General features: G+C 33.1%; 1 protein-coding gene across 1 annotated transcript in view; it reads left to right on the top strand.

Annotated features, from left to right (window-relative positions):
- LOC6039281 overlaps window positions 1-25,766 on the top strand; it is a 109,956-nt gene that overhangs the window by 81,035 nt on the left and 3,155 nt on the right. Inside the window, exons 3-8 of the mRNA XM_038263560.1 lie at window positions 3,545-3,666; window positions 3,786-3,949; window positions 23,449-23,617; window positions 23,686-23,844; window positions 25,326-25,494; window positions 25,552-25,718. Coding sequence (XP_038119488.1) covers window positions 3,545-3,666; window positions 3,786-3,949; window positions 23,449-23,617; window positions 23,686-23,844; window positions 25,326-25,494; window positions 25,552-25,718 — 950 coding nt within the window. The remainder of the gene's footprint in view (window positions 1-3,544; window positions 3,667-3,785; window positions 3,950-23,448; window positions 23,618-23,685; window positions 23,845-25,325; window positions 25,495-25,551; window positions 25,719-25,766) is intronic.

Below are 25,766 nucleotides of genomic sequence, written 5' to 3'. Positions count from 1 at the left end.
TCACTATGAAAAAAATCTCAAAACTACGTGATTTTTTTTAATGTACTTACATTTTAAGTATTAACACATCAGTAAAACAAATCTAAAGTTTTTTTTAAAAGGTCCAATAAACCAAATTTCCAGTTTTTGCTTTTTGGGTGTTTTTGAAAACGCCTTGAGTCAGGGGTATTAAAAACACCCAAAAATCAAAAACTGAAATTTTGGTTTATTGGATCTTTTAAAAAAAAACTCCAGAAATGATCATGAAATTGCCGATCATTTCAACCCATATTGCAGAAAAAAACAATAGAGTTATTTAAAAAAAAAAAGAACTTTTTTTTTATACTTATGAAAAAAAATATTGTTTGAGAAATCTATAAGAAATTCTCAATCACTTTGGCACTTTTGACCCTTAAGCCGAAATAGACTTGTCAAAAAAATAAAAATAGGGGAAGGTGGGGCAAGACGACCATATGGGGCAAGAGGAACAATCGCTCGTACGGCCGTAATTTTTACAATTTTGATTATTGCCAGTATGAGGAATTGTTGCTAGCAATGCAATTAGCTGATTCTACTACCACATAACCGCCAAAACGACGTAAACGCCACGGGGCATGAGATTTAATGAAGTTTTTTTCAAAACCTTTGTTTTCTTATAATATTTGGAAAGTACAAAATAAGGCTTAGGGTTCGATTTAAGGCTCATATTATCAAAATGCTATTTTTCCTAGATCAGTAGTGTCCCTACCAATGACTTGCACCTATTATAAAGTATGATTTAACTTTTGGCTATTTTTGTTGAGAGCTTTTAAAAAACCTTGTCCAGGTGGGGCAAGTGTACCATATGGATTTTTATTATGGAAAAAATACGAATTGCTGCAAAATCATATTTTATTGGGAAATAAATACATAAAAGTACTTAAAAACTGATAAACAATTGATAAAAAAAATTCCGTACAAAATATAGTGATATTATGAAAATTTCCTTTTTTTCATCTAAGTAATAATTTGTTTTTGTATAAACGATCAATTTTTTAGTAAAATATTATTAATTAATCTTAAAATTAAAGAAACGTTTCAAATACATTCTAATCTGATGTGTACAAGTGATAACAGTTCAATTATTAGCAAATTAACATGTTATTTCATGCATTGTTCCTCTTGCCCCAACGGGTTGTTCGTCTTGCCCCACTAGTTGAGAAGAACGTACGGAAAATCAATTTTTTTTAAATCAATTTTTAACATTAAAAAACAGGATTTTTTAAAAACTTCTTCTATCAAAGTTTTAGTCAAGACCTGGAATAAGATGATTATAAAAAAATCCGACAGATTTTTAACGTTTTTGATGGGTTATAACGAGCATTTCCTTAGCTTGTTACTCTTGCCCCACTTTCCCCTATTGGTTTTTTAGAGGCCTTAAATTGTGCCCCAAACATAACTTAGCTCTAAAACTTAACCCTGAACTGCTTCGTTAAAAATACATATGCTTTCTCTAAATTTTGTCGTATAAAGCGTAAATTGCGAGATAAAATTTTGGCATCTTCGCCAAGGTTGCTTGGATTGACAAGCCCAACGAATTTCTAGAAGACAAAAAATACCCAAAAATATGTCTGAAAAGTTAGAATTTCAAAGTCACCTTAATCATGAACCACCCTAATTTTCAACCAAACCAAAGGTGGCCTTTTTCATTTGCAACAACTATTTGCACAAAAATAAAATAAGATTTTGAGCCATAGTCTCAAGATTTGAATGAAAAAAGTGTTTTAAAATGCATGAACACTAGCTCAATTCTGGAGTTTTTTTTGAAAAGGTCCAATAAACCAAATTTCCAGTTTTTGCTTTTTGGGTGTTTTTGAAACCGCATTGAGTCAGGGGTATTAAAAAACACCCAAAAAGCAAAAACTGAAAATTTGGTTTATTGGACCTTTTTAAAAAAAAAACTCCAGAATTGTTTTACAAACATTAGTTTTCAAAAAATTAAGATTTGACGAAAACAAAAATTTTAGCGAAAAAAAACTTTTTGCTATTCTAATCATCGAAAATTTTCAAAAAACCAAAAGATTTTTTAGCGAACCCAAACATGCTTAAAAATGCTTCTAAACGCAGGCGAATCCATTTTCAATTGATTTCTGCGGATTGCACTTTAAATTTCATTGAAACTTTCTGGAGCTTTTTTTTTTGAAAAGTCCAATAAACCAAATTTTCAGTTTTTGCTTTTTGGGCGTTTTTGAAACCGCCTTGAGCCAGGGGTACAAAAAAAAACACCCAAAAAGCAAAAACTGAAAATTTGTTTTATTGGACCTTTTAAAAAAAAACTCCAGTTTTAAACATCTTTGAAAAAAAAAATGCCCCCCTGACAAAAACTTTAAATTAAATTTGAACCAGCCTAATGATGGAAAAATGATTCACGACTAGCTAGCTTTGGTATTTTTTCTTTTTTTTTTTGTCATTTTTGGATCATATATGACCCATCAGGCCGGAAAGGGTTAAAAAATTATGTTGTAGGTAAAACTGTTGAAAGAAACTCGCTTGCTAATTATCACTCGAATTTAGTTAAAAACTCTTTTTATGAGCTGTAATTGAACGTCAATGTGCTGATATGACAACATTGGAGACACGATGGTGTTAGATGATGGTGCCTTGTTTGAAATTATGCTGCTTCAAAGGTTTTTTTTGCCGTTTTTTCAAGAAAGAAGGGGGGAGGGGCAATAACTTTGAAAAAGATTTGCAATGGTCAGCTTTGAAAAAAATAATATTTAAAAAAATTCTGTGACTGTCAACATAATTGAGAAATTTTCTAATATTTAATTCCCATATTAAAAAAATTTAATATCTTTTCCAAAATATTTTGTTTTCTACAAATCTTGGGTATTTCAAAAAACAAATGCTGGTAATGTTCTGTGCCATTGCGCAAGAATAAAAGCTAACACAGATAATATGACTAGAAAACAATACACTTTGGTTGAACTGTTGACATGTCTGCCTGTGTGGATCAATCGGACCGCGCACTGGACTCACAATCCAGAGGTCGCCGGTTCGAATCCCGGGGCGGACGCAAAAAATTCTAAGTGTAAATATAGGTATTCGGTGCCCTCTCCCCGTGCCCATACCTTCACACTTAGGAGACCCGGGAGGCGCAGTCTTGTCGCAAAAAGAACGATACACGCCTGTGGATCCGTTGACGAAACCGCAAGGTTTAAGAGGGCCACATTATAAGGTGTTACGTCGATTCCGTTGGTTGAACTGTCACTACCAATTTCAATCAGCTTAGCATTTAATAATTACTAATAACATCGATTTTGACCTAATTTGACATCTTAAGAAAATTCAAAAATATAAAAATTTGCTAACTCTTTACCCTACAGAGAGCCTTTTGACTGATTGCACCGACCCCAACCAGTGTGCCCTTACATAATCTCGTTTTGCCACACCTAATTTCACCCTAAATTACCCCTCCCGGGACCAGCGAGTGGCCCAGATCTCTCTCTCTCTCTCTCCCCCAGCTAATGATAATTTGTTTGCTAATTTTCTTCTTACTCTTTCTTTTTTTTCTTTTTTCGCGCAGGTGGTACTTCCGGAAGATCAAGAGAATAGAGGCGGAGAAGAAATTGCTGCTGCCGGAAAACGAGCACGGTGCATTCTTGATTCGCGACTCGGAAAGCCGCCATAATGACTACTCGCTGTCGGGTGAGTGCATGCCGTCGGGGACCACCCTAGTCCGATCCCTCCGATGCTTAACGACGCCATTTCTTTTCTCTCTCATTTCCGCTTCGCGGCTTTCTTCCCGGAACTTGGGCTGCGAACAGTCCGCGACGGCGATACTGTGAAGCACTACAGAATCCGGCAGCTGGACGAGGGTGGATTCTTCATTGCCAGGAGGACCACCTTCCGGACGCTGCAGGAACTGGTCGAGCACTACAGCAAGGACTCGGACGGACTGTGCGTGAACCTGTGCAAACCATGCGTTCAGGTGAGTGATTGCAAAAGTATTCCAAATTTTGCCAGCCGGACTCATTTCGCGTAACACGGAAGCTTTTAAGTTGGTTGTCCTCAATCGAGTCGACGCGGACTAATGACACTACTTAGGGCAGCGAAACGAACAGGGCGGATCAATCTGTCATCATTTCTTTTGCTTCTGTTATTTCATATCTTCGTCGTGTTGTTGTTTTCGGGTGTGAGCCTGCGTGTGCAAGCCGCTTTGTTTTTGCTCTGTTATCTCATTCGTTATTTCGTCTGTCTATTACTTTCTTTCTTTCTTCTTTTGTTTTTTTCGCTATTTTACTTTTTTTCTTTGCATTCACACATAACTCTTCAAACGTTCTCTCTTCTTTTCATTTTGATGTGTGCGTTGCATCCTCTCTATCGTGTTTTCTCTCTCGCCTACTCTCTGCTCTCTCTGTTTTGATCTCATCAACTGGTTGGTTGTGTGCCGTCTGAAAATGAATCACATCACAACACCTCTCTATTCATCACCATCATCATTATCATCATCAGTCTGGTCGTTACTATCAAATGTTTGAGGTAGGACACCATCAGTTGACCCGTCCCGCCCACCCCGTCCCTTGACGTTAGTAACTGTTGTGGTGTAGTGTTTCTCTACTTTGTACAAATGTATGGCCACTCTGTGTATTAATTTCATTTGCGTCATAAATGATAGCGGCGTTACGATTTGTGTGATGTGACTGATGAGTTTCTACTGTTTTACTTGCTTTACTGAGTTTTATCCAAAATTTCAACTCAAGAAAGTAATTTTATGAATAAACATTAGATCTTCCGCTGCAATGAAATTATCTGAACATTTTTTTTCTTCACTATACAGAAATCGTGTTTATTATCCAGACAAATCTAATTTCTGTGACCCCATTTTAGTCAAATTTGAATATTTAATTGCCTATTAAATTAAAAATGCATTTTTTCAATGTTTCATCTCCGCCATTTTGGCCGCCATCTTGGATTTAAAAATTCTGGACCACTTTAGAATAGTTGATGAGTTATACTTAAGCTCAACAATAAAAAATATGAGAACAAAAAAAAATGTTTTCGTGATTCGATTATGAAATTTGTCCAAGACCTTCGGATAATCGAATCTAGACTGTATGGAAGACTTTTTACTAAAAAAAAATATCTCAAATAACTGTATTTATCAAAAGTCCTCTCAGTTCCATATGGTACAGTTATCCTCTCGGCCTACTATCGTGAATACAGATTTGACCATTATTTGAAATTGTTGAAGAATTCACTTCTTGATTTTTTTTTAGAAAAAAAAAAACTATCAACTTTTTTTTATCATAATCTCGAAATCTTGAAAATGAATAACTTTTTTTTGCTAGTAGCTCACAAAAGGGAAAAAACCTTGGTCTCTAAAAAATTTTGGTTTTATTTTTTTTTTCTTAAATATGAATTCGGCTAATAATTTGTTTCGATCCAGCTTAGATTGTAAGGAGTTACATACATGTAAATCGGCAAAAATGTCAGAGGTTGGTTTGAGCACAAAGTCAAACTTTTTTAAAATCTGTTTTCAGGACATTAAAATATACATTTTCAACTATTTAAAAAATAAATTTGAAGACATTTGGTTGTATCATTGCCGAGAAACAGCTATATGAAGTTAGCATTTTCAAAAAACAGGTGCCACAATATCTTAACACTGCCTTGACCAAATCGGCTCAAAATTGACGAAGGTCGATTTTCAAAAAGTTTATTTTAAAAAAAGATAAAAATATTTTTATGTTTTTCATATAAAAAATCGAAAGCTTTTGATTTTTGTATTAAAAAAAATGCAAAATTTCAAAATCGGGCTTCGTCATGCACACGGGATATGTCTTGCGAGTCTTCACCCAAAATTTCAGCCAATTTGGTCTATCCCATCTCGAGACATCGCGGAACCCGTAAATCAACTCGGTGTTCAGAGAAAAACGCTCGCAAAGTTTGACAGTTCGCTTTGCGCATGGCAATATTTTCAGGCTAAATCGTCTGTAACTTACTTTACCCAAGTAACATTTTTTCCAGGAATTCTACAAGAGCTCTGCAAGATAGCTACAGCATATCAGTTTGGACCGCGGTAGGATAAAATTCTCTTCAAAACTTCTTCAGGAGTTTGGAAGAGTACTTGAAGAGAGTTTTATCCTCTCGCGGTCCAAACTGCTACGCTGTAGCTATCTTGAAGAGCTCTTGTAGAACTCCTGGAAAAAAATGTTACTTGGGTTAATCATGAAAGTTGATTTAATAAATTTTCTGTAATATGACATTCTGTGATTTTCTACATGTATGTAACCCCTTAAACATCCATACAAAAAATAAACCGTAAAACATGCCTGAAAAAAGACATACTTTCACTTTTTTTTAAATTGGATTTTGTAAAATTCGGTTCTAGTGCAAACTATTTTTTAACGGCTAATATCCCGCCTTTACCACACATAGATTTTTTTACCGAATTCGGTAAAGTTTACCGAATTTTCAACTGCTGAACAGTTCGGTTAACTGAAACTTACCGAGTTCGGTAAAAACTTACCGAATCTCTGTAATGAAGTCCATTATTGATCATCCTACAACCGAAATTCGATAAAATTTTGTTCATTTTGACAGATGGTTTACCGATCTAAACTTTACCGATTTTTCAATTACGGAATTCGGTAAAATTGTCTTTCAACTCTGACCTACGTCGAGTGGGCAAATACAAGGTACAGACATAGATTTTTACCGAAATCGGTAAATTTCACCGATTTTTCAACTGCTGAACAGTTCGGTAAACTGTAAACTATGGGAATTGGTAAAATTCGGTGAATTTCGTAGGCGAAAATCAGTAGTGCGATGAACAATAATGAACTTATTATTGTTCATCGTACAACCGAAATTCGGTAAAATTTTGTTCATTTTGACAGATGGTTTACCGATCTAAACTTTAACGATTTTTCAACTACCGATCTCGGTAAATTAATCTTAGTGTGTATGGTTTATACATAAGTTAAAAAAATATATTTTAAAAATTTACCCATATTTGACAAATGTGCTTACTGTTTATTGTAGTATTCGTTCAGATATAATTCTGTTAATGTATTATGGAGTAGCAGAACTTGTTAAATTTTTAATAATTGATGTAAAACTGTTTTAATACTTTCATGGTTATTTTTAATGGAATTTCAATGTAATTTATATTTAAAATCATCAATTTCGAAGGTGCGGCCAAAATACGAAATAATTTAAAATTTCTAACCTTTTTCAAAACTTCTAAGCAAAATGTATCACAAAATGCGTTAAACATTATAACAGTTCCTATTTGTGGTCCCAAAATTTTAAATATGACTCATTCTACATACTTCAATCGTGCACAAAAAAAAGTTAAGCTTTTTTTCAACATTTGTGGAGTTTTTTAAACGTCCAATGTACATTTATTTTTTATTTTTTGCTTTTTGAGTGTTCCTGAATATCCCTGACTCAAGGTGGTTTCAATGAAACCCAAAAAGCTAAAATTTACATATTGTTTGACCTTTTGGAAAATATAAACTCTTTCGTGCAACCCTTCCTTTTTACACTACCCTACAGTTACAAATATTTTAAAAAAAAATTGTTGCCCTCTCTTTAAAATCGGCTCAAAAAATTAAGAGGCAAAAAAAATCTAAAAAATCAAAATTTCAATGGAAATTCAAGTGCAATCATCTTAAAAATCCATTTAAAAAGGCATTTTCCTACATTTAGAATCATTTTATTCATGTTTGTATTTATTCATAAATTGTCGGTGTACAGTACCGCAAAAAGTTTTTTTTTTTTGCTAAAATTTTTGTTTTCGTCAGATCTATAAATAAAAAAAAAAAAAAAGGATTGCAAAACAAACCTAGTGTGTAATATTACTTCGAATTATCGAATGACGAAAACGTTTTTTTTTTTTTCATTGTCTCAAATATGACTCCAAAATGCTCTAAAGTGATTTGGAAATTTGATGTTAAAATTACTTTTCCTTAGCAAATCTCGAAGGTTTTTTTTATTGTAATTTTGTTAGAATAGCCAATGAAATCAAAATGAAATACAGTACAAATCGTGGTACAAATCATAGTTGAAAGGTTCTCCAAAACTCTATAAGGTTATAAGAAATACGTAATTGTAAATTGATTATTTAGTAACAGAACTAACTTAATTTAAAGTGAGGAAATAAAAAAACGTTACTTAATTCACCTTTATGTGGTTGGTGCCTCCCTCTAATTTAAAGAGTGAAACAGTAGTTTATGCAACAAGTTGCAAAAAGAAGGTTTTTTCAGCACGAGTCGTACATTTATCCAACGTGGTTCACCGAGTTGGATAAATACGAAGAGTGCTGAAAAAATCAAGTTTTGCAACGAGTTCCATACAACATTTTTGCAATTCCAAAAAACACACACTGAGTGAAATTTTTTGTCAAATTTTCATGTATTTTGTCAATAAATCGTTTAGATCAAAATTTTTTTTGAAGAGTGTTACTTTTCGAAACAAGTGCTGAAAAGTTCAACTTTTCAACACCCATTTGAGTGCTGAAAAGTAGAACTTTTCAGCATTTATTTTGAAAAGTGTTGCTTTTCGATTCTGTTATTTTTGGTACAGAAAAGTAGGCTATTTCGTCGTTCAAGATTGACAGGAAAAGTAAGTAGTTTCACGACGGAATTGCAAAAAATTATTTTCCTATTGCAAATCTAGAAAATTGTAACGAAAACATTCAACCAAGTGCATACCATATTTCACAAACAAACTTTACAATATTTTTTATTAATAACTCAATTTTATAAGGTCCATTTAGGTGCTGCGGCCAGGTTAGGACCGGGGATCATAAAAAGTTACATAAAAATAAAACTTTTCAATATTCCAGAACTTTTAAAACTCTCGTCTCAGCCAAACTTGACCAATTTGTCAAATCATAAACAACCAATCAATATTCACAGTCACATCAATTTTCAAACCAAACGCGTTCCACGCATTCCGATTCTTGTAGATAAGCTCAGCTCCTCAAAATCCATCAAATCTGTCAGTTTTGCGGGTTCAAAGTCAGCCTATCGTGCACGTTACAAGTTCACTCACACCCCACCAAAACCACCGCAAGCATGTGACCTTCCGCGTCATAGTTTCAATCCATCAGTGTCTTATTTCTAGTTGCCCTCTTTGCTTTTGAATTAGTTTAGTTTGATTTTTTTTTTTTTTTGCATTCTCACATTACATTAGAATTCCCTCTTCCGCTGTGCCACACCACCATTTTCGTGAGTGAGTTCCTTCACCTTGTTGCCCCGTCGTCGTCGTCGCCGTGATTTGTTGCAAATAGTTTCAAATTTGTGTTCCACCACCTTCCTCGCTAGTAGTTATCGCTAGTATGTCGAACTAAATCGTGGCCAAGCTAAACAGCAAACAACACGTGCTTTGGAGTGTAAATTGAAGCCAGCCATGGGTAACGGGTGTTTTGCTTTGATGATCCCGGGCAGACGGTAATAACAAAATTCATGCCATTTCAATAACAAATACTGTTAAAATAACAGAAATTGTTATGGAATCTTCTTGAAAAATCCATTTTTGCATAAGGGTACACCCAAAGTTAAAGAACGAGGGGATAGTCCTCACGAAAAGAAACGTGAGGAAAGTACTATTTTGCGAGAGTATAGTCCTCTCGCCTGTTCATTCGTTCATTGGAACAGTTCATCCTATTGAGTGGCTTATATGGACAAATGACCGCCCTTCCCGGGTAAACGGTAATAACAAAATTCATGTCATTTCAATAACAAATTCTGTTAAAATATCAAAAAGTGTTATGGATTCTTCTTGAAAAATTCATTGTTGCATAAGAGTAGAATAACAGTTTATGTTATCATAACAAAATTTGTTATCGGTCTGATATTGATTGAAAGCCAGAACAACTTGGGAATAACATTTTTTGTTATGGAAGAATACCCCAAACTGTTATTGGGATGATCGGATTAGTTGTTAAAATAACAAAAATTAATAACAAAGATTTGTTCGAAGAATAACTAAAAATGTTATAAGTCTGTTATTACAATAACAATCAAATAACAAAAAAATCATAACGGTGAATAACAAAACTTGTTATAAATAACATAAAATGTTATTGGCCTAGTATTTTCAAATATCAAAAAATGTTATTCCAAAGTTATTGCCGTCTGCTCGGGTTTAGTCACCGAACCATGGTGGCCCATACGGCAAAGGCACGGTTCAATATGCCGAAGGTCATAGGTTCGAGTCTCGGTACCGGTACTTTTTTTTTTGATAGATGAACTTATTTTGAAGATGAACCCATGAGTAAAGTACTCTCGTTAATTTCGGGATTTATCCTCTCAGTCCGCACACAGTACCATTTTACTACCGAATCGTGCTCTTTATCCTCTCGTATGCCGATGCCCAATTCTGGGTGTATAATAACAGTTTATGTTATCATAACAAAATTTGTTTCTGGTCTGATATTGGTTGAAATCCAAAACAACTTTGGAATAACATTTCTTGTTATGGAAGAATATCTCCAAATGTTATTGGGATGATCGGATTAGTTGTTAAAATAACAAAAAATAATAACAAAGATTTGTTCGAAGAATAACTAAAAATGTTATTAGTCTGTTATTACAATAACAACATAAATTGTTATTGGCCTAGTATTTTCAAATAACAAAAAATGTTATTCCCACGATATTTCCGTCTGCTCGGGATGAGCGATGCGCTGAAGAACTCTCCGGCAAGTTAAGGTCGACCTTCGGCGGAATGTATTGGCCGGTTAGAATCGATTTTTTTTTTCGAAGAAACTTGGAACAGTACGCTGTTTGTGAGAGGGAGAGATTAGCTCATAAGCAGACAGTTTAGCTTGTTGGCATTGTGTTTTTCTGTTTGATGCCGAAACAGAACGTGCCTTTATGCGTGTACTGAGAAAGATCGCAACGATTCTCCGGCTACACGAGGAGATGTTGACGTGCCCTCCTCGGCACTTGGAAGCAGAGGTTTTCAATCGGTTTTAAAAATAATTTGAAAAAATAATATTTTAACAAATCGATGATATTTTATTCTTTTGATTTATGAACCAAACAAAAATTCAAGCAACCAAATTCACAAACCTTCCTAGTTGCTCACCCACCCATCAATCCTTTATCGCGACAGCTTATAATTAAAAATTCTACCCTCGTGCCATCGCGCCAGCCGATGATCAGCACCTTAATAATTTTTGCGTGCCCCCTCTCACGAAGAAAGAACCCCGCCAGGTATATTGTTGTTCTTTCCCATATATATCGCCGCGCCGCCAAGTTTCGCCAAGTGACTCTTCCCAAAGTCATAAACATGCCGACGGCGGCGATTCCGCGATAATAATCGCACGCGAATTCCATCGATTGTTGCGTTGCAAAACCGTTTCGTGGTGCCCCCAAGGTCTTGGCCACAAATCTTCGAAGGCAGTCGAGCCTCTCTCAGTTGGTTGGGGGGGTTTGTTCTGGGGGTCTTGTTCTCTGAAAACGACAACAAGCTACGAGACTCTAGGAAGTGGATGTCCGTTTCAGCGCACACGGCGTCCGTTTTGACAGCATTATGGTAGCCGGGGCAAGCGATCTGTTGGGAGAATGCACAAGTAGATTTGTGTTGGCTTCTGGTCAAGAACGAGGGGTGTGTTCTGATGCAATGTCCGATTTCTTGAAGAAAACGTAGTGGCAATTTGCGTGGAATCGTCCAATCTTTCAAGAATAAAAATGAGTTTAGTTAAACAAAAAACGTCCTTTCGAGACAAGAAAAGTTCGAGTTTTTAGAGAACCAAAAAATGCATGTTTTGTTCCATTGAGAAGTATTGACAAGAAATAGTCACTAGACTGGCTCGTCGTTATATGAAAAAATCAAAAAAGTGATCAAATCAAACCAGAATAAGATTTTTTTGTTGGTTGGATTTAGGCCCTAAACTACTCCCCAAATTTGAATTGGAATTGGAATGATTCGTTGTGTCTACACTTTGAACATTGCATTTCAATTTTCTATGAAAAATTAAACTTTTTGATTTTTTGTTTTTTTTTTAGTTCCTTTTTTTGTGCTATTTTTGCTCAGAAAACAGTTTTTTTTCTGATCTCCAAATAATTTTTTATGGAAAACATTTTTTTTTTCGCTAAATATTAAACCTTTTTATTTTTATGTTTATGCCAAACTTATTTAATAGCATTCAAATCCTGCAAAAGATACAGCTTTCTAAAAAATGGTCTAAATCGTGTTTTTATTTTTAATTTTAGATCAGTTTTGGGCACCATGCTTTCTTCGGAAAAGTTTCTTTATTTTGCATTTTTAAACTTTGTTGATACGACCCTTCGTTGCTGAAATATTGCCATGCAATGGTTTAAAAACAGGAAAATTGATGTTTTCTAAGTCCCACCCAAACAACACACCATTTTTTAATGTCGATATCTCAGTAACTAATGGTCCGGTTTTCAATGTTAAAATATGTAACATTCGTGAAATTTTCCAATCTTTTCGAAAAAAATGTTTTCAAAATTTTTTAACCAAAACTAACATTTTAAAAGGGCGTAATATTGAATGTTTGGCCTTTTTGAAATGTCAGTCCTGGTTTAAAAATTTTGAAAATTTTGTTTTGAAAAGATCGAAAAATTTAACGAATGTTTCATATTTTAACACTGAAAATCGGACCATTAGTTGCTGAGATATCGACATTAGAAAATGGTGTATTGTTTGGGTGGGACTTAGAAAACATCAATTTTCCTGTTTTTAAACCTTTGCATGGCAATATTTCAGCAACGAAGGGTCGTATCAACAAAGTTCAAAAGTGCAAAATAGGGGAAATTCTCGTATGTTTGGCAGGTTAAGCACTCGCTCCTAACTCCATCCAATTAGCTGATTTTCACTATTTATACAACTAATTTTGCAAAACTTTAGATAGAAACTTGCTTTCTCATTTCTTACTGACCTATTTATCACTCGATTTCAGTTGAAAACGCTTTTAATTAGCTTTAACTGAAGGCACGCTGGAATTAGATGCTGTTCCCCTATATAGAATTTTGTCAGCTTTTCAAAAATATTTTTTCAAAAGTGGGCAATCATGTGCACTAATTGAAAAAAAAGAAAAACTTCGACTATTTTCAAAAAAAGTCACCTAAAAATGGATTTAACTTGAAAACGGTGCACTTTATGAAAATTTCATTGAAGTACTTTTTGATTGTAAATTTGATTTTACATCTAAAAATGAAGTTGAAAAATTTTTGCGACCAAAAATTTATAACTCGCTCAAAGATTTTTTGCACAACCTGGAAATTTCTGCAATGTTGGCATTTGATGTCCTCTAAAACATATAAAAAAATAAATATGGTGTTTTTTTGCAAATCAAGTTTTAGTGATAAAAAGTTAAATAAAAAATCACCAAAAAAATTTTACCGTGTATCATTTTTTTCAGTGTAGTCCATATCCATACCTACAACTTTGCCCAAGACACCAAATCGATCAAAAAATTCCTTCAAAAGATACAGATTTTTGAAATTTCATACATCATTTTTGTATGGCCAGCTGCCAAATTTGTATGGAAAATTATATGGACAAACAAATGACGAAAATGGCTTCTTTGGGCAAACCAAAGGCACCAAAAAAGTTTCAGTCGGATTAAAAAATACAGAAAAAATCGAATGTCGGAAATCTGAGAGAACTGCTCAATACATATAATTAATTTATTTATTTATAAAATACTTATTAAATTTTAATCTCATTGGATACAAAATTGTAGTTCAGAGCAAAAAAGAAATCTGAGAGAACTGCTCAATACATATAATTAATTTATTTATTTATAAAATACTTATTAAATTTTAATCTCATTGGATACAAAATTGTAGTTCAGAGCAAAAAAGATCAATTTTTAATTTATTATAAGCTATTTAAAAACTGTCGTTCTAGTTTAGATTGAAATGCAGATTATCACCAAATAATATTTTTGAGCTAATTCTGTTATTGTAAGCTTAAAAAAAGATACAGCTTTCTAAAAACCGGTCTAAAACGTGATTTTTTAAATTTTAGATCAGTTTTGGGCACCATGCTTTCTTTGGCAAAGTTTTTGGAAATTTTCTCAATTTTAAAGCTATTGCAACAGTTTTTTTTTAATTGGCGGAATGATGAAAATTAGACAAATCAAATAACAAAAAAGTCGGGGTTTCCGTGCAAATTCCCATTCAAAGTTGAAATGCTCAAATCGGTGGTTGTTTCAAGGCTTGATGGTGACCAGAAAATAGTTTCGTAATTAAAATACGCAACTTTTGGTACCCTAACATGTACAGGTCATCGCTGAAATTTTTAAGTTATCGCAGTTTTAGTGAAAAATAGATTTTCTGCCGATTTCGTCATTTTCTTGTTTTTGCGCGTGGCGCGTCGAAAAACTCAATTTTTATTTTCAAAAAATCATATCCCGGAAGCGTACGGTTCGACATCGCCAATTTTTTGATAAAATTTGTGAATCCGATAAAAATACTTTCAGACGTAGGCTCTTTGGTCCACGGTCCACGGTCACGGTCAAAACGCAATTTTAAGTTTTCATACGACTTTTTCAAATATTAAGCTAGATTTTTTAAACTTTTTTTTATTTTTTTCAAATAGCCAATCTAATCACCTTTCTTTTGCTCCTAAGACAGCTGAAATCGGATGAAATGACGCGAAGATATAATTTAAAAAAAGTGGTTTTTGCGAAAAATTACGAAAATTACCATTTTTCGCACCACCCTAGCAAAAATTTTGAGCTCGATCGGAGAACTTTTTTTCGGGTTAGGCTCTTTTCGAATGGAATTGCTGTATAAGGCCGTAAATCCAACTGAAAAAAAAACCCTTGTTCTGACAAATCGACCATGTTGAGCCTCCCTATTAGTCACAGAGAAGTATGTACAAAACGTAACGATTCTTGGAGAAATAGTGATTGAAAACATATCACCAAAAAAATCAAATAAAGATCAAGCAAAAATAATTATGACCATCATTTACTTCTCAACATATTATTTTTCTTTAATTAAATTTCAGTAGTTGCGTTCCAGAAATACAGCCTCTAAAATATGAACATGAGCATAACAAATGATTTTTTTACATAAAAAATCGGGCCATAATTTTTTGAGATATTAGCATTTCTAACATGTTTTTTTAGAGAAATCGACACTTCTTCAAATATCGTAACTGAATGGCCTACTATTCTGTGGCTTATGACATTTTTGGTCCCTTAAAACATGTATAAAAATCCCCAATTATAGATTTTGGGAATTCTACCTTTTTGTGTTAAAAAAAAATAAATAAAAAAAAACCTGCAGATTGTTGAAAATTGATGTATATTAGTTTTGTTTAGCTGCCAAAATTTTATGGAGACTTGTATGGGCAAACCAGTAATGCAAAATAGCTTCTTTGATTATAGGGAGAACCGCAGAATGTTTTAGATGAATCAAAAATTATAAAAATTAAATTTAATTAATTTAGCCAATTTCCTAATACATATAATCTATTTGCCCTTATTATTCAAATGATTAAACTTGTTTATTAAATAATATTTAAACTATTGGTTTGATTTTAATAGTTTAAAAAAATGCTATGTATCCTGCTCTTTTGCAATAAAAAAAAATCATGTTATATAAATCGAGCATAATATTTTAAAGAACTAAAAGCATTAATTTTAAGCATTTTCAGTTGCATTGAGAGAAAAAATGCTAATTGGCTTCTTTTCTTTCACTAAAGGATGGACAAAATTTCATTTAAATAAAAAAATAAATAATTATATTTTTTTTTCAAAATTTTAAATTCTACAGAATAATTCCTTTGTTAAAATGTATAATATGATTCATGACATGCAAAGACCACCCTATTACGGAACGTCCGGATGAAACTCAAATTCATTGTAGCATTTAGAACTGTGGAAAGGCTATAAAATCACACGACGAGAAGCTTCTTGATTAGTTTTCAAATTTGAAGACCATGCGAAAGCCTTTCCTTTCCTCAACGTGTGTTTTCCAATCCAACACCTACTGGCCGGAAGTGAAATTACAGAAAAGTTTTTTTTTATCAGACAGCTTATCTCAGTCTCGTTTATTAGGTGGTGTTGGATCTTTCCAGTTTTTTGTGTTAAAGATATAAAAATCAAGCTTGATTTTGAAGTTTCCACAAAAATTTAAGTTTTTCTAATGTTGCAACAACATTTTTGTCAATCAATTTTAGATTTTTTGACAAACGGTATCTTAAAATAATATTACATAACTGCATCATACTTAGTTATCACTCTCTCGTTTCAAATAATCACACTTTTGTAACACTTTTGAGACAGTGAAATTTGCAACCATTCCAAATTTTATTTTTATTTTTCGAATTAAAAACAAACACTTTTATTGTGGTTCTAAAACAAAGAGCCTTCGTTTCGTTACCCACCTCAGAGACACACTTAATCAGTCAATAAAAACCAACGGGAGTGCAAGAATAGCACCACAATAACACCAATGGTCAAAACAAAATTCACACACAAAGAGAAGAAGAAGTGAGTTTGTGCGCGCGGGCACATTCCAACCAAACAAATCGATTCTCGCGCGTGCGTCTTCGCGTCCTCTCCGGTGACATTGAACGACACGTCAATTGGCCGCGCAACGGCGCCGGTGAACAATTAATTACTTTTTAAATGGATTTCTTCGACGAGCTGTGTGCTGGTGAAGCTCTTTCAAAACAAGATCTGTTTTGTTTCGGGTCGATTTATGGCTTGCAGGCGAACAGTGCAATTGAAAACATTAAAAAATGGTTGATTTTTACAATTTGTTTTCAAATTTGAAATTTGATAAAAAAACTAACTTAATCCACCTATGTGGTTGGAGCCTTCCTCACAACAATGGCTGTACACAAGTGTCATCTATTTTTTAGATCCAGCTTCCAAAAAGTACATCGATATCACTTAAGTGGCCATATCTCGAGACAGGGTTGTCAGATCTTCAATGTTTTGGGCTCGTTGGAAAGGTCTTTTGATAACCTAACCAACAATAGGTCGGATGGTGGATCCGGACATAGTTTACATACATTTAAGTGAGATCCGGCTTCAAAAAAGTACATCAATATCACTTTAGGGGCCATATCTCGAGACCGGGTTGCCAGATCTTCAATGTTTTAGACTCGTTGGAAAGGTCTTTTGATAATCTAACCAACGATCGGTCGGATGATGGACCCGGACATAGTTTACATACATTTAAGTGAGATCCGGCTTCCAAAAAGTACATCAATATCACTTAAGTGGCCATATCTCGAGACAGGGTTGCCAGATCTTCAATGTTTTGGTTTCATTGGAAAGGTCTTTTGATAAGTTAACCAACAATAGGTCGGATGGTGGATCCGGACATAGTTTACATACATTTAAGTGAGATCCGGCTTCAAAAAAGCATATCAATATCACTTAAGTGGCCATATCTCGAGACAGGGTTGCCAGATCTTCAATGTTTTACTTTCGTTAGAAAGGTCTTTTGATAACCTAACCAACGATGGGTCGGATGATGGACCCGGACATAGTTTACATACATTTGAGTGAGATCCAAATATATGTGAAAACACATTTTTATACATAACTTTTGAACTACTTATCGAAACTTCAATCTGTATAAAACTCGATCTATGGGACCCTAAACCAAGTCGAATGCAACAAGTTCGGGTCAAATCGGTTCAGCCAGTGCCGAGAAACATGAGCTAGTTTGTTGGTCACATACATACATACACACACACATACACACACACATGCACACAGACTTTTGTTCAGTTTTCGATTCTGAGTCGATATGTATACATGAAGGTGGGTCTACGACGTTTTTATACGAAGTTCATTTTTAGAGCAGGATTATAGCCTTACCTCAGTGAGGAAGGCAAAAGATTTATTTGATTTATATTCTAATTTGAGAATTTTTTTTTTTCAATTAATTATTGAAGATTTTTTTGAATTTGTCCAAAGACTCTCAATCTACCCTGTCTCGTACGCACCCGTTCCATGCCGCCACACTGGAAGCAAAAATTTCATTACACTTGAGATGAGAAGGAAAAAAAACAAAAACATATTTTCTTAATTGTTTCGCGCCACTTCCGGCTCATCATCTGCCGATGGAATGTCGGAGCTGCGCCGCCACCATCCAATTGACCGGTGTCGGTAATTGATTTGTCACACATCTGCCTACTTGACCAATTCTTGGCCCCGCGGAGAGACTTGGCCTGCCAAGCGACGAACCCGTTGATGGTTTCGATTCCGGTTCAGTGGAATGCATTTTTGTGGGTATTTTTTTTCTTCTCTGCAAGTCATTCAGCAATGTTGGCAGCTTGTTCGGAATGAGTTGTTTAATTTCGTGTTGTAATTTAAATTTAATCGGCGTATTGGATTGCGGATCTTAACGGTTGGCAAGTTAAGGCTCCGATTCTTTAAAAAAAAATATTTATTTATCAAAATTAAATTGTGTACTACCAACTAGGTATTCACGTTAAGTAAAATTTCAAAATAAAAGAAACATAAATTTTTCGACGATGACGCCTTTAGTGCTGTGATTTCATCACCAGCTGAAATAGACACCATCGGCCAGCATCAAGCGACGAACCCCCCAGACTTCCTATACAAATCTAGAGGAGGGTCTGCCGACAGCCGACCGGCTGCAATTGATCACGAATCGCGGAAGCAAATTGTTTTTCAAGAAAAGAAGAAAAAAAAAGCCTCACAAAACCACGTCAAAACATAGCGGTTTGGCGGGCGAGAATTTTCGAACCGAAAACAAGTCGCCATCGCATGTAAATTTTGGTGCAGGAGGAAGCCGGAGATCAGCTGACAAAAGAATAGGGATTGTGTCGCGAGCGGCTTTGAAAGAAGAACAACAACAAAAAAAAAATACAGCAATTTTAATCAAATCGAACAGCTTTGCCCCGGGTACCGGTTCTGACAAAAGTCAGAATTGTGTACACAACCAGTCGCGCAGCCGTTTGGGAGGGTGACGAATGATCGAGCATCGGCTGAAACGTGACGATTGACTGCAGTCAGGGGTGTAGCTTATCAGGTTTGGAATGGGAATTTATTTTAAATCTATCCTGTCCCATATTAATTAGGGTGGTTAAGTTCAAAAAGATGTAGATAAGATAAGATATTTGATTAATTTTTATTTGGAAACACTTTTCCAAATTTTTAATTATGTGAATTATCATTTTTTTAATATTTAAATTGACCTTAATTTTTTTCATAAAACTGCGAACCAATTTTAGATATTTTCAAAAGTAAGAATTGATTAAAAATTTTGTTTTTTTTTCTGCCGATGAAAATCAAGCCAATAGTTTTCTAGATCTCGTAAGTTGAAAAATGAGTTGTAATTAGATGACACTGAGAAAATTTTATTTATCACGAATTTTAAACATTAAAAGACTATATCTCTGCAACAAGCAGTCAAATCTTAAACAAAAAAAAACTCTTCGGAAATATTTTATTTCTTAGGCCGTTGCAAATATTTTTCAAAGTTCTATGTCCGAAAAACCTATATATAGAGAATTTTCTCAGCTTCTCAAAAATATTTTTTTCAAAGGTGGACAAACTATTTTTTAAAAATCAAAAACTGCGACTATTTTGAAAAAAGTCACCTAAAAATGGCTATAACTTGAAAACGGTGCACTTTATCAAAATTTTACTAAAGTACTTTTTGATTGCAATTTCAATTTTACATCGAAAAATGAAAATGAAATTTTTTTTGCGACCAATATTTAGATTTTTTGAAAAAAAGTTGTACTGATTCAAAAAATCATAACTCGGTCAAAGGTTTTTTGCCCATTCTGAAAATTTCTGAAAAGTAGGCATTTGATGTCCTCTAAAACATATCAAAAAATAAAAAATAATAAAAATAGTGTTTTTTTACAAATCAAGTTTTAGTAACAAAAAGTGAAATAAAAAATCACCAAATTTTTTTACCGTATAATTTTTTTTCAGTGTAGTCCATACCCATACCTACAACTTTGCCGAAGACACCAAATCGATCAAAAAATTCCTTCAAAAATACAGATTTTTGAATTTTCACACATCATTTTTGTATGGACAGCTGCCAAATTTGTATGGAAAATTATATGGACAAACTAAGGATGCAAAATGGCTTCTTTGGGCATACCAAAGAAACCAAAGAAGTTTCAACCCGAGCAGACGGAAATAACTTGGGAATAACATTTTTTGTTATTTGAAAATACTAGTCCAATAACATACTATGTTATTTATAACAAGTTTTGTTATTCGACATTATGATTTTTTTGTTATTGAATTGTTATTGTAATAACAGACTAATAACATTTTAAGTTATTCTTCGAACAAATCTTTGTTATTATTTTTTGTTATTTTAACAACTAATCCGATCATCCCAATAACAGTTGGCGGTATTCTTCCATTACAAAAAATGTTATTCCCAAGTTGTTTTGGCTTTCAACCAATATCAGACCAATAACAAATTTTATTATGACAACATAAACTGTTATTCAACTCTTATGCAAAAATTGATTTTTAAAGAAGATTCCATACCACTTTTTGTTATTTCAACAGTATTTGTTATTGAAATGTCATGAATTTTGTTATTACCGTCTGCCCGGGAACCGGATTAAAAAATACAAAAATTAAAATTATACAAAAATAACCGATTCCGTAGAGAACTGCTCATATTTTATCTTTACTTCAACACATTTTAATCCAAATATTGTTTTAAATATAAATATAACATATAATTGAATGATATATTTTAAAAATAGTTCTTTTAAAAACTTTGTATTTTCAAATACTTTTTAAAAACTTTGATCGGGGATGAGGGAAATCATAACGATTAAACTTCAAGGTTTTAGAAAAAATATTTTAATAAGCATTATTATGAAGTTTTCAGTTCAAATCAAAGTTTTCTCTATGAAAAAAAACACAACTAAAAAAACACCAACAAAAAATAATGTGTATACTATTTCACAATCATATATCTATTTTTTACAATAATTTTTTTTTAACCTTTTTTCTGAAATCGTTTTGAAAATGATGGCAATATTCATCAAGAAATGCACAGAAAAAAAATGATGGTAATATTCATCAGGAAATGGTGACAGATTTTGTGGCAAAATAAATGATAAATTTTACCCCAGAAAATGATGAATTTTCATCAGTTTTTGATGAATATTCATCAGGTTCACATTTTTACACATTTTTTATGTAATATTACACAAATAAAGAGGTAATATTCAACCTACCAAATTTTCAACATTCCAAAATTCAACTTTTTTTTCTGTGTGGTGGCCGATTTTGAGTCGAAAAAAAGTGTAATATTACAACAGGAACTGGTGAATTCTCATCAGTTTCTGATAAATGTTCATCAAGTTCACATTTTACACATTTTTTAGGGAAAATTACTCAAAGAACTCAACCGTCCAAAATTCAACTTTTTTTTTCTGTGCAAGCCAAATATTTTTCAAAATTTATGTCCCTCGACTCTGGCCAAAGTCAAGAAGGGAGCAAAAAAAAATATAAAAATTGAAATTGCCAGCAAATGATAGCAATATTCATCAGGAAATGGTGACAGATGTTGTGTCTACAAAATGTGTAATATTACATTAGAAATTGGTGAATATTCATCAGTTTTTGATGAATATTCATCACACAGAAAAAAAAATGCTGGTAATATTCATCAGGAAATGGTGACAGATTTTGTGGCAAAAAATATGATTAATTTTACCCCAGAAAATGATTAATTTTTATCAGTTTTTGATGAATATTCATCAGGTTCACATTTTTACACATTTTTTATGTAATATTACACAAATAAAGAGTCAACTTACCAAATTTTCATCTTTCCAAATTCAACTTTTTTTTTCTGTGAAGTATTGATTTCACCTGTACCTTGAAATTCCACAAAAATTGAAAATAGATTTTTACCGCAGGAAAATGCATTTCAATAGATTTCAGTTGGTAAGACTTCTACTTCCTTTAAAATTTAGATTTTTTTTTATTTGCCCCCTTATTTTTCGGACCGATTTTGGGGTTGCGAGATAAACTTAAAAAAAAATGGCATCGACTCTATTTTTAAAAAAAAAAACTGAAAATGGTAAACAAAATAATTTGGAAAAAATATATTCAATGCATTTTCCAAATTGTTTGCTGTTTTAAGTCGAATTATAAATTCTTTTGATGTTTTTTTTTTAATTTTTTTAAATTGTGATGCTGGCTCAAAACTTTATGCAAAATTAATTTAATTTTAATTTTTTTATTAATATTTATATCATAAATATTCAGAGAGAATCACAAAACTCTAAAAATGCAACGAATTAACTTAACAAATGTTTGATTGTTTTTTTCGTTTCTTATTTTTGAAGTCTACATCAATACTTAATAAGAATTCCAATATACAGTGCCATCTCTTTTTTGACAACACAACTTTTCGACACATTTTCTCTCGTCAAAATAACTGATGAATGAAACTTACTTATTTTTTTTTCTAAATTGTTGATAGAAAACCAATCTTAAACATCATACAATGATTAACACTTTTAAAATTTACGTTGATTTTTGGCAGTTTGAAGTTTGAAAAATTCGCGTTGCGAAAAACAGGACGGCACTGTAATAATTGTACAAGCCTTCTTTTATGGATATTTTTTCACCTTTTTCGTTTATTTCTTGAAGTTTTATATTTATGGGAGCATGGGCAAAACTGTTGTTTTGCCTAAATGTTCTCAAAAAAATAGTTTTGCTACTTCTAAATTTTACTTAAAAAAAAACAGTTGTTTCAACCATGTCGAGCCATTATCAATTACATCGTCGTACCCTTAATCGCACCACGATTTACATTTTTACGACTTTCTTCCTAGTTTTGTTTATGTGATTGTATAGTACCGAAGTGTTCGCGCACAAAGGACGGTGGTACCGCTGTGGGTGGGTCGATAAAACGTGCCAATTCTACCTCCTAGCTGTGTAACGACGACGCAGCAACGACGCCGTGCGTGCGTTTTTACAATGCGAAAAATTTACATAAAACTGTGTGTAGGCGCGGGCAACGCACCGAAATATAACGCAAACCTTTTGCGCTGATAAAGTTCTAACAGCCAATCGGAACCGCGACGATCAGCTCGTCAACAGTCGCAGCAGAATGTCAATAAATTAACCGCTTTGAATAAGTTAGCGTCAATCGTCGCTTCCATCAACGCAGACCCGTTACAAGCGGCGAGGCTGAAGTCACGTGATTGTTCTTCTTCGAGGTTTTCCTCACATCCCTTCTTCACCTTCTTGTCTTGCCTGTTTGTTGAAAACCTGTTTTTTGTTGTGTTTTTGTGCTAAAAATAAATTTGCAAAACAAAAACAGCAAATTCTTAAGTTTTTTTTATGTCCGCAAATCTTAAGTCCGTCCATTTCTTCCGTCATCGACTAATAGCATAAAACTTTGAAAAATCTGTTTAATAAATGCAACCAAGTCACTGGAAAAGCCCAAACTAATTCAGAATTTATCTCTTTTTCCCTCCCCTCAAAAAAACCAATCACAGATCGAGAAACCGGTTACGGACGGGCTGTCACACCGCACCCGGGACCAGTGGGAGATCGATCGGACGTCACTCAAGTTTGTGCGCAAGCTGGGCTCGGGCCAGTTTGGCGACGTTTGGGAAGGCCTGTGGAACAACACGACGCCGGTTGCCATCAAAACGCTCAAATCGGGTAAGAGATTCACCGGCCTTTCCCAGAACCCCTTTTTTGGAGTACAATTTTTAACTTGCTCGTTTTAGGAACCATGGACCCGAAGGATTTCCTCGCCGAGGCGCAGATCATGAAGAAGCTCCGGCACAGCAAGCTGATCCAGCTGTACGCCGTGTGCACCCTCGAGGAGCCGATCTACATCATCACGGAGCTCATGAAGCACGGCTCGCTGCTCGAGTTCCTGCAGGGTGAGTGTTGTTTTTTTCCATAATCTAAACTAAAAACTAAAAACTAAAAACTAAAAACTAAAAACTAAAAACTTGTAATTTGTAATTTGTTGTTACGAAACTTAAAACTTAATACAAAATACAAATTACAAAACACAAAATACAAAATACAAAATACAAAATACAAAATACAAAATACAAAATACAAAATACAAAATACAAAATACAAAATTCAAAATACAAAATACAAAATACAAAATACAAAATACAAAATACAAAATACAAAATACAAAATACAAAATACAAAATACAAAATACAAAATACAAAATACAAAATACAAAATACAAAATACAAAATACAAAATACAAAATACAAAATACAAAATACAAAATACAAAATACAAAATACAAAATACAAAATACAAAATACAAAATACAAAATACAAAATACAAAATACAAAATACAAAATACAAAGTACCAAATACAAAATACAAAATACAAAATACAAAATACAAAATACAAAATACAAAATACAAAATACAAAATACAAAATACAAAATTCAAAACTTTTAAACTTTTAAACTTTTAAACTTTTAAACTTTTAAACTTTTAAACTTTTAAACTTTTAAACTTTTAAACTTTTAAACTTTTAAACTTTTAAACTTTTAAACTTTTAAACTTTTAAACTTTTAAACTTTTAAACTTTTAAACTTTTAAACTTTTAAACTTTTAAACTTTTAAACTTTTAAACTTTTAAACTTTTAAACTTTTAAACTTTTAAACTTTTAAACTTTTAAACTTTTAAACTTTTAAACTTTTAAACTTTTAAACTTTTAAACTTTTATACTTTTAAACTTTTAAACTTTTAATCTTTTAAACTTTTAAACTTTTAAACTTTTAAACTTTTAAACTTTTAAACTTTTAAACTTTTAAACTTTTAAACTTTTAAACTTTTAAACTTTTAAACTTTTAAACTTTTAAATTTTTAAGCTTTTAAACTTTTAAACTTTTAAACTTTTAAACTTTTAAACTTTTAAACTTTTAAACTTTTAAACTTTTAAACTTTTAAACTTTTAAACTTTTAAACTTTTAATCTTTTAAACTTTTAAACTTTTAAACTTTTAAACTTTTAAACTTTTAAACTTTTAAACTTTTAAACTTTTAAACTTTTAAACTTTTAAACTTTTAAACTTTTAAACTTTTAAACTTTTAAACTTTTAAACTTTTAAACTTTTAAACTTTTAAACTTTTAAACTTTTAAACTCTTAAAATTTTGAACTTTTAAATTTTTTAAAATACTTTCATCAATTGAAAAATGCTTTTTGAAGTTTTGAAGGAAATTTTGTCTGCTCGTAAAAAAATATCAGTAGAGCTTTTTCGTCACAAAATATAATTCCACCCAAATCAAAAATAGAAAGATAATTCATTGTGCGAAAATGTAGAAAATAACTCAACTATAGAAAACTAATAAATTCATCTCCCAACTCTTTTTTCCCTGCAGGTAAAGGCCGCAACTTGAAGCTGCCGCAGCTGATCGACATGGCGGCCCAGATCGCGGCCGGCATGGCGTACCTCGAATCCCAAAACTACATCCATCGCGATTTGGCCGCCCGGAACGTGCTCGTCGGCGACAACAACATCGTCAAGATTGCCGACTTTGGTCTGGCGAGGTAAGGGACTCTTGAGCGGTAGCTTGAATTGGAAACTAATCGGCTTTTCTGTTTCAGATTGATAAAGGAGGACGAATATGAAGCGCGGGTGGGCGCCCGGTTCCCGATCAAGTGGACGGCCCCGGAAGCGGCCAACTACAGCAAGTTCTCCATCAAGTCGGACGTGTGGAGCTTCGGCATCCTGCTGACCGAGCTGGTCACGTACGGTAGAATACCGTATCCAGGTAAGGTTTTTTTTTTTTTGAATGAAGTACTAGAATGGTTGAAAATTG

Source organism: Culex quinquefasciatus, chromosome 3 (assembly GCF_015732765.1).
Source record: "Culex quinquefasciatus strain JHB chromosome 3, VPISU_Cqui_1.0_pri_paternal, whole genome shotgun sequence".
Classification (NCBI taxonomy): Eukaryota; Metazoa; Arthropoda; class Insecta; order Diptera; family Culicidae; genus Culex; species Culex quinquefasciatus.
The sequence above is the reverse complement of the archived record's forward strand: the minus strand, read 5'-3'. Positions and strand labels throughout refer to the sequence as shown.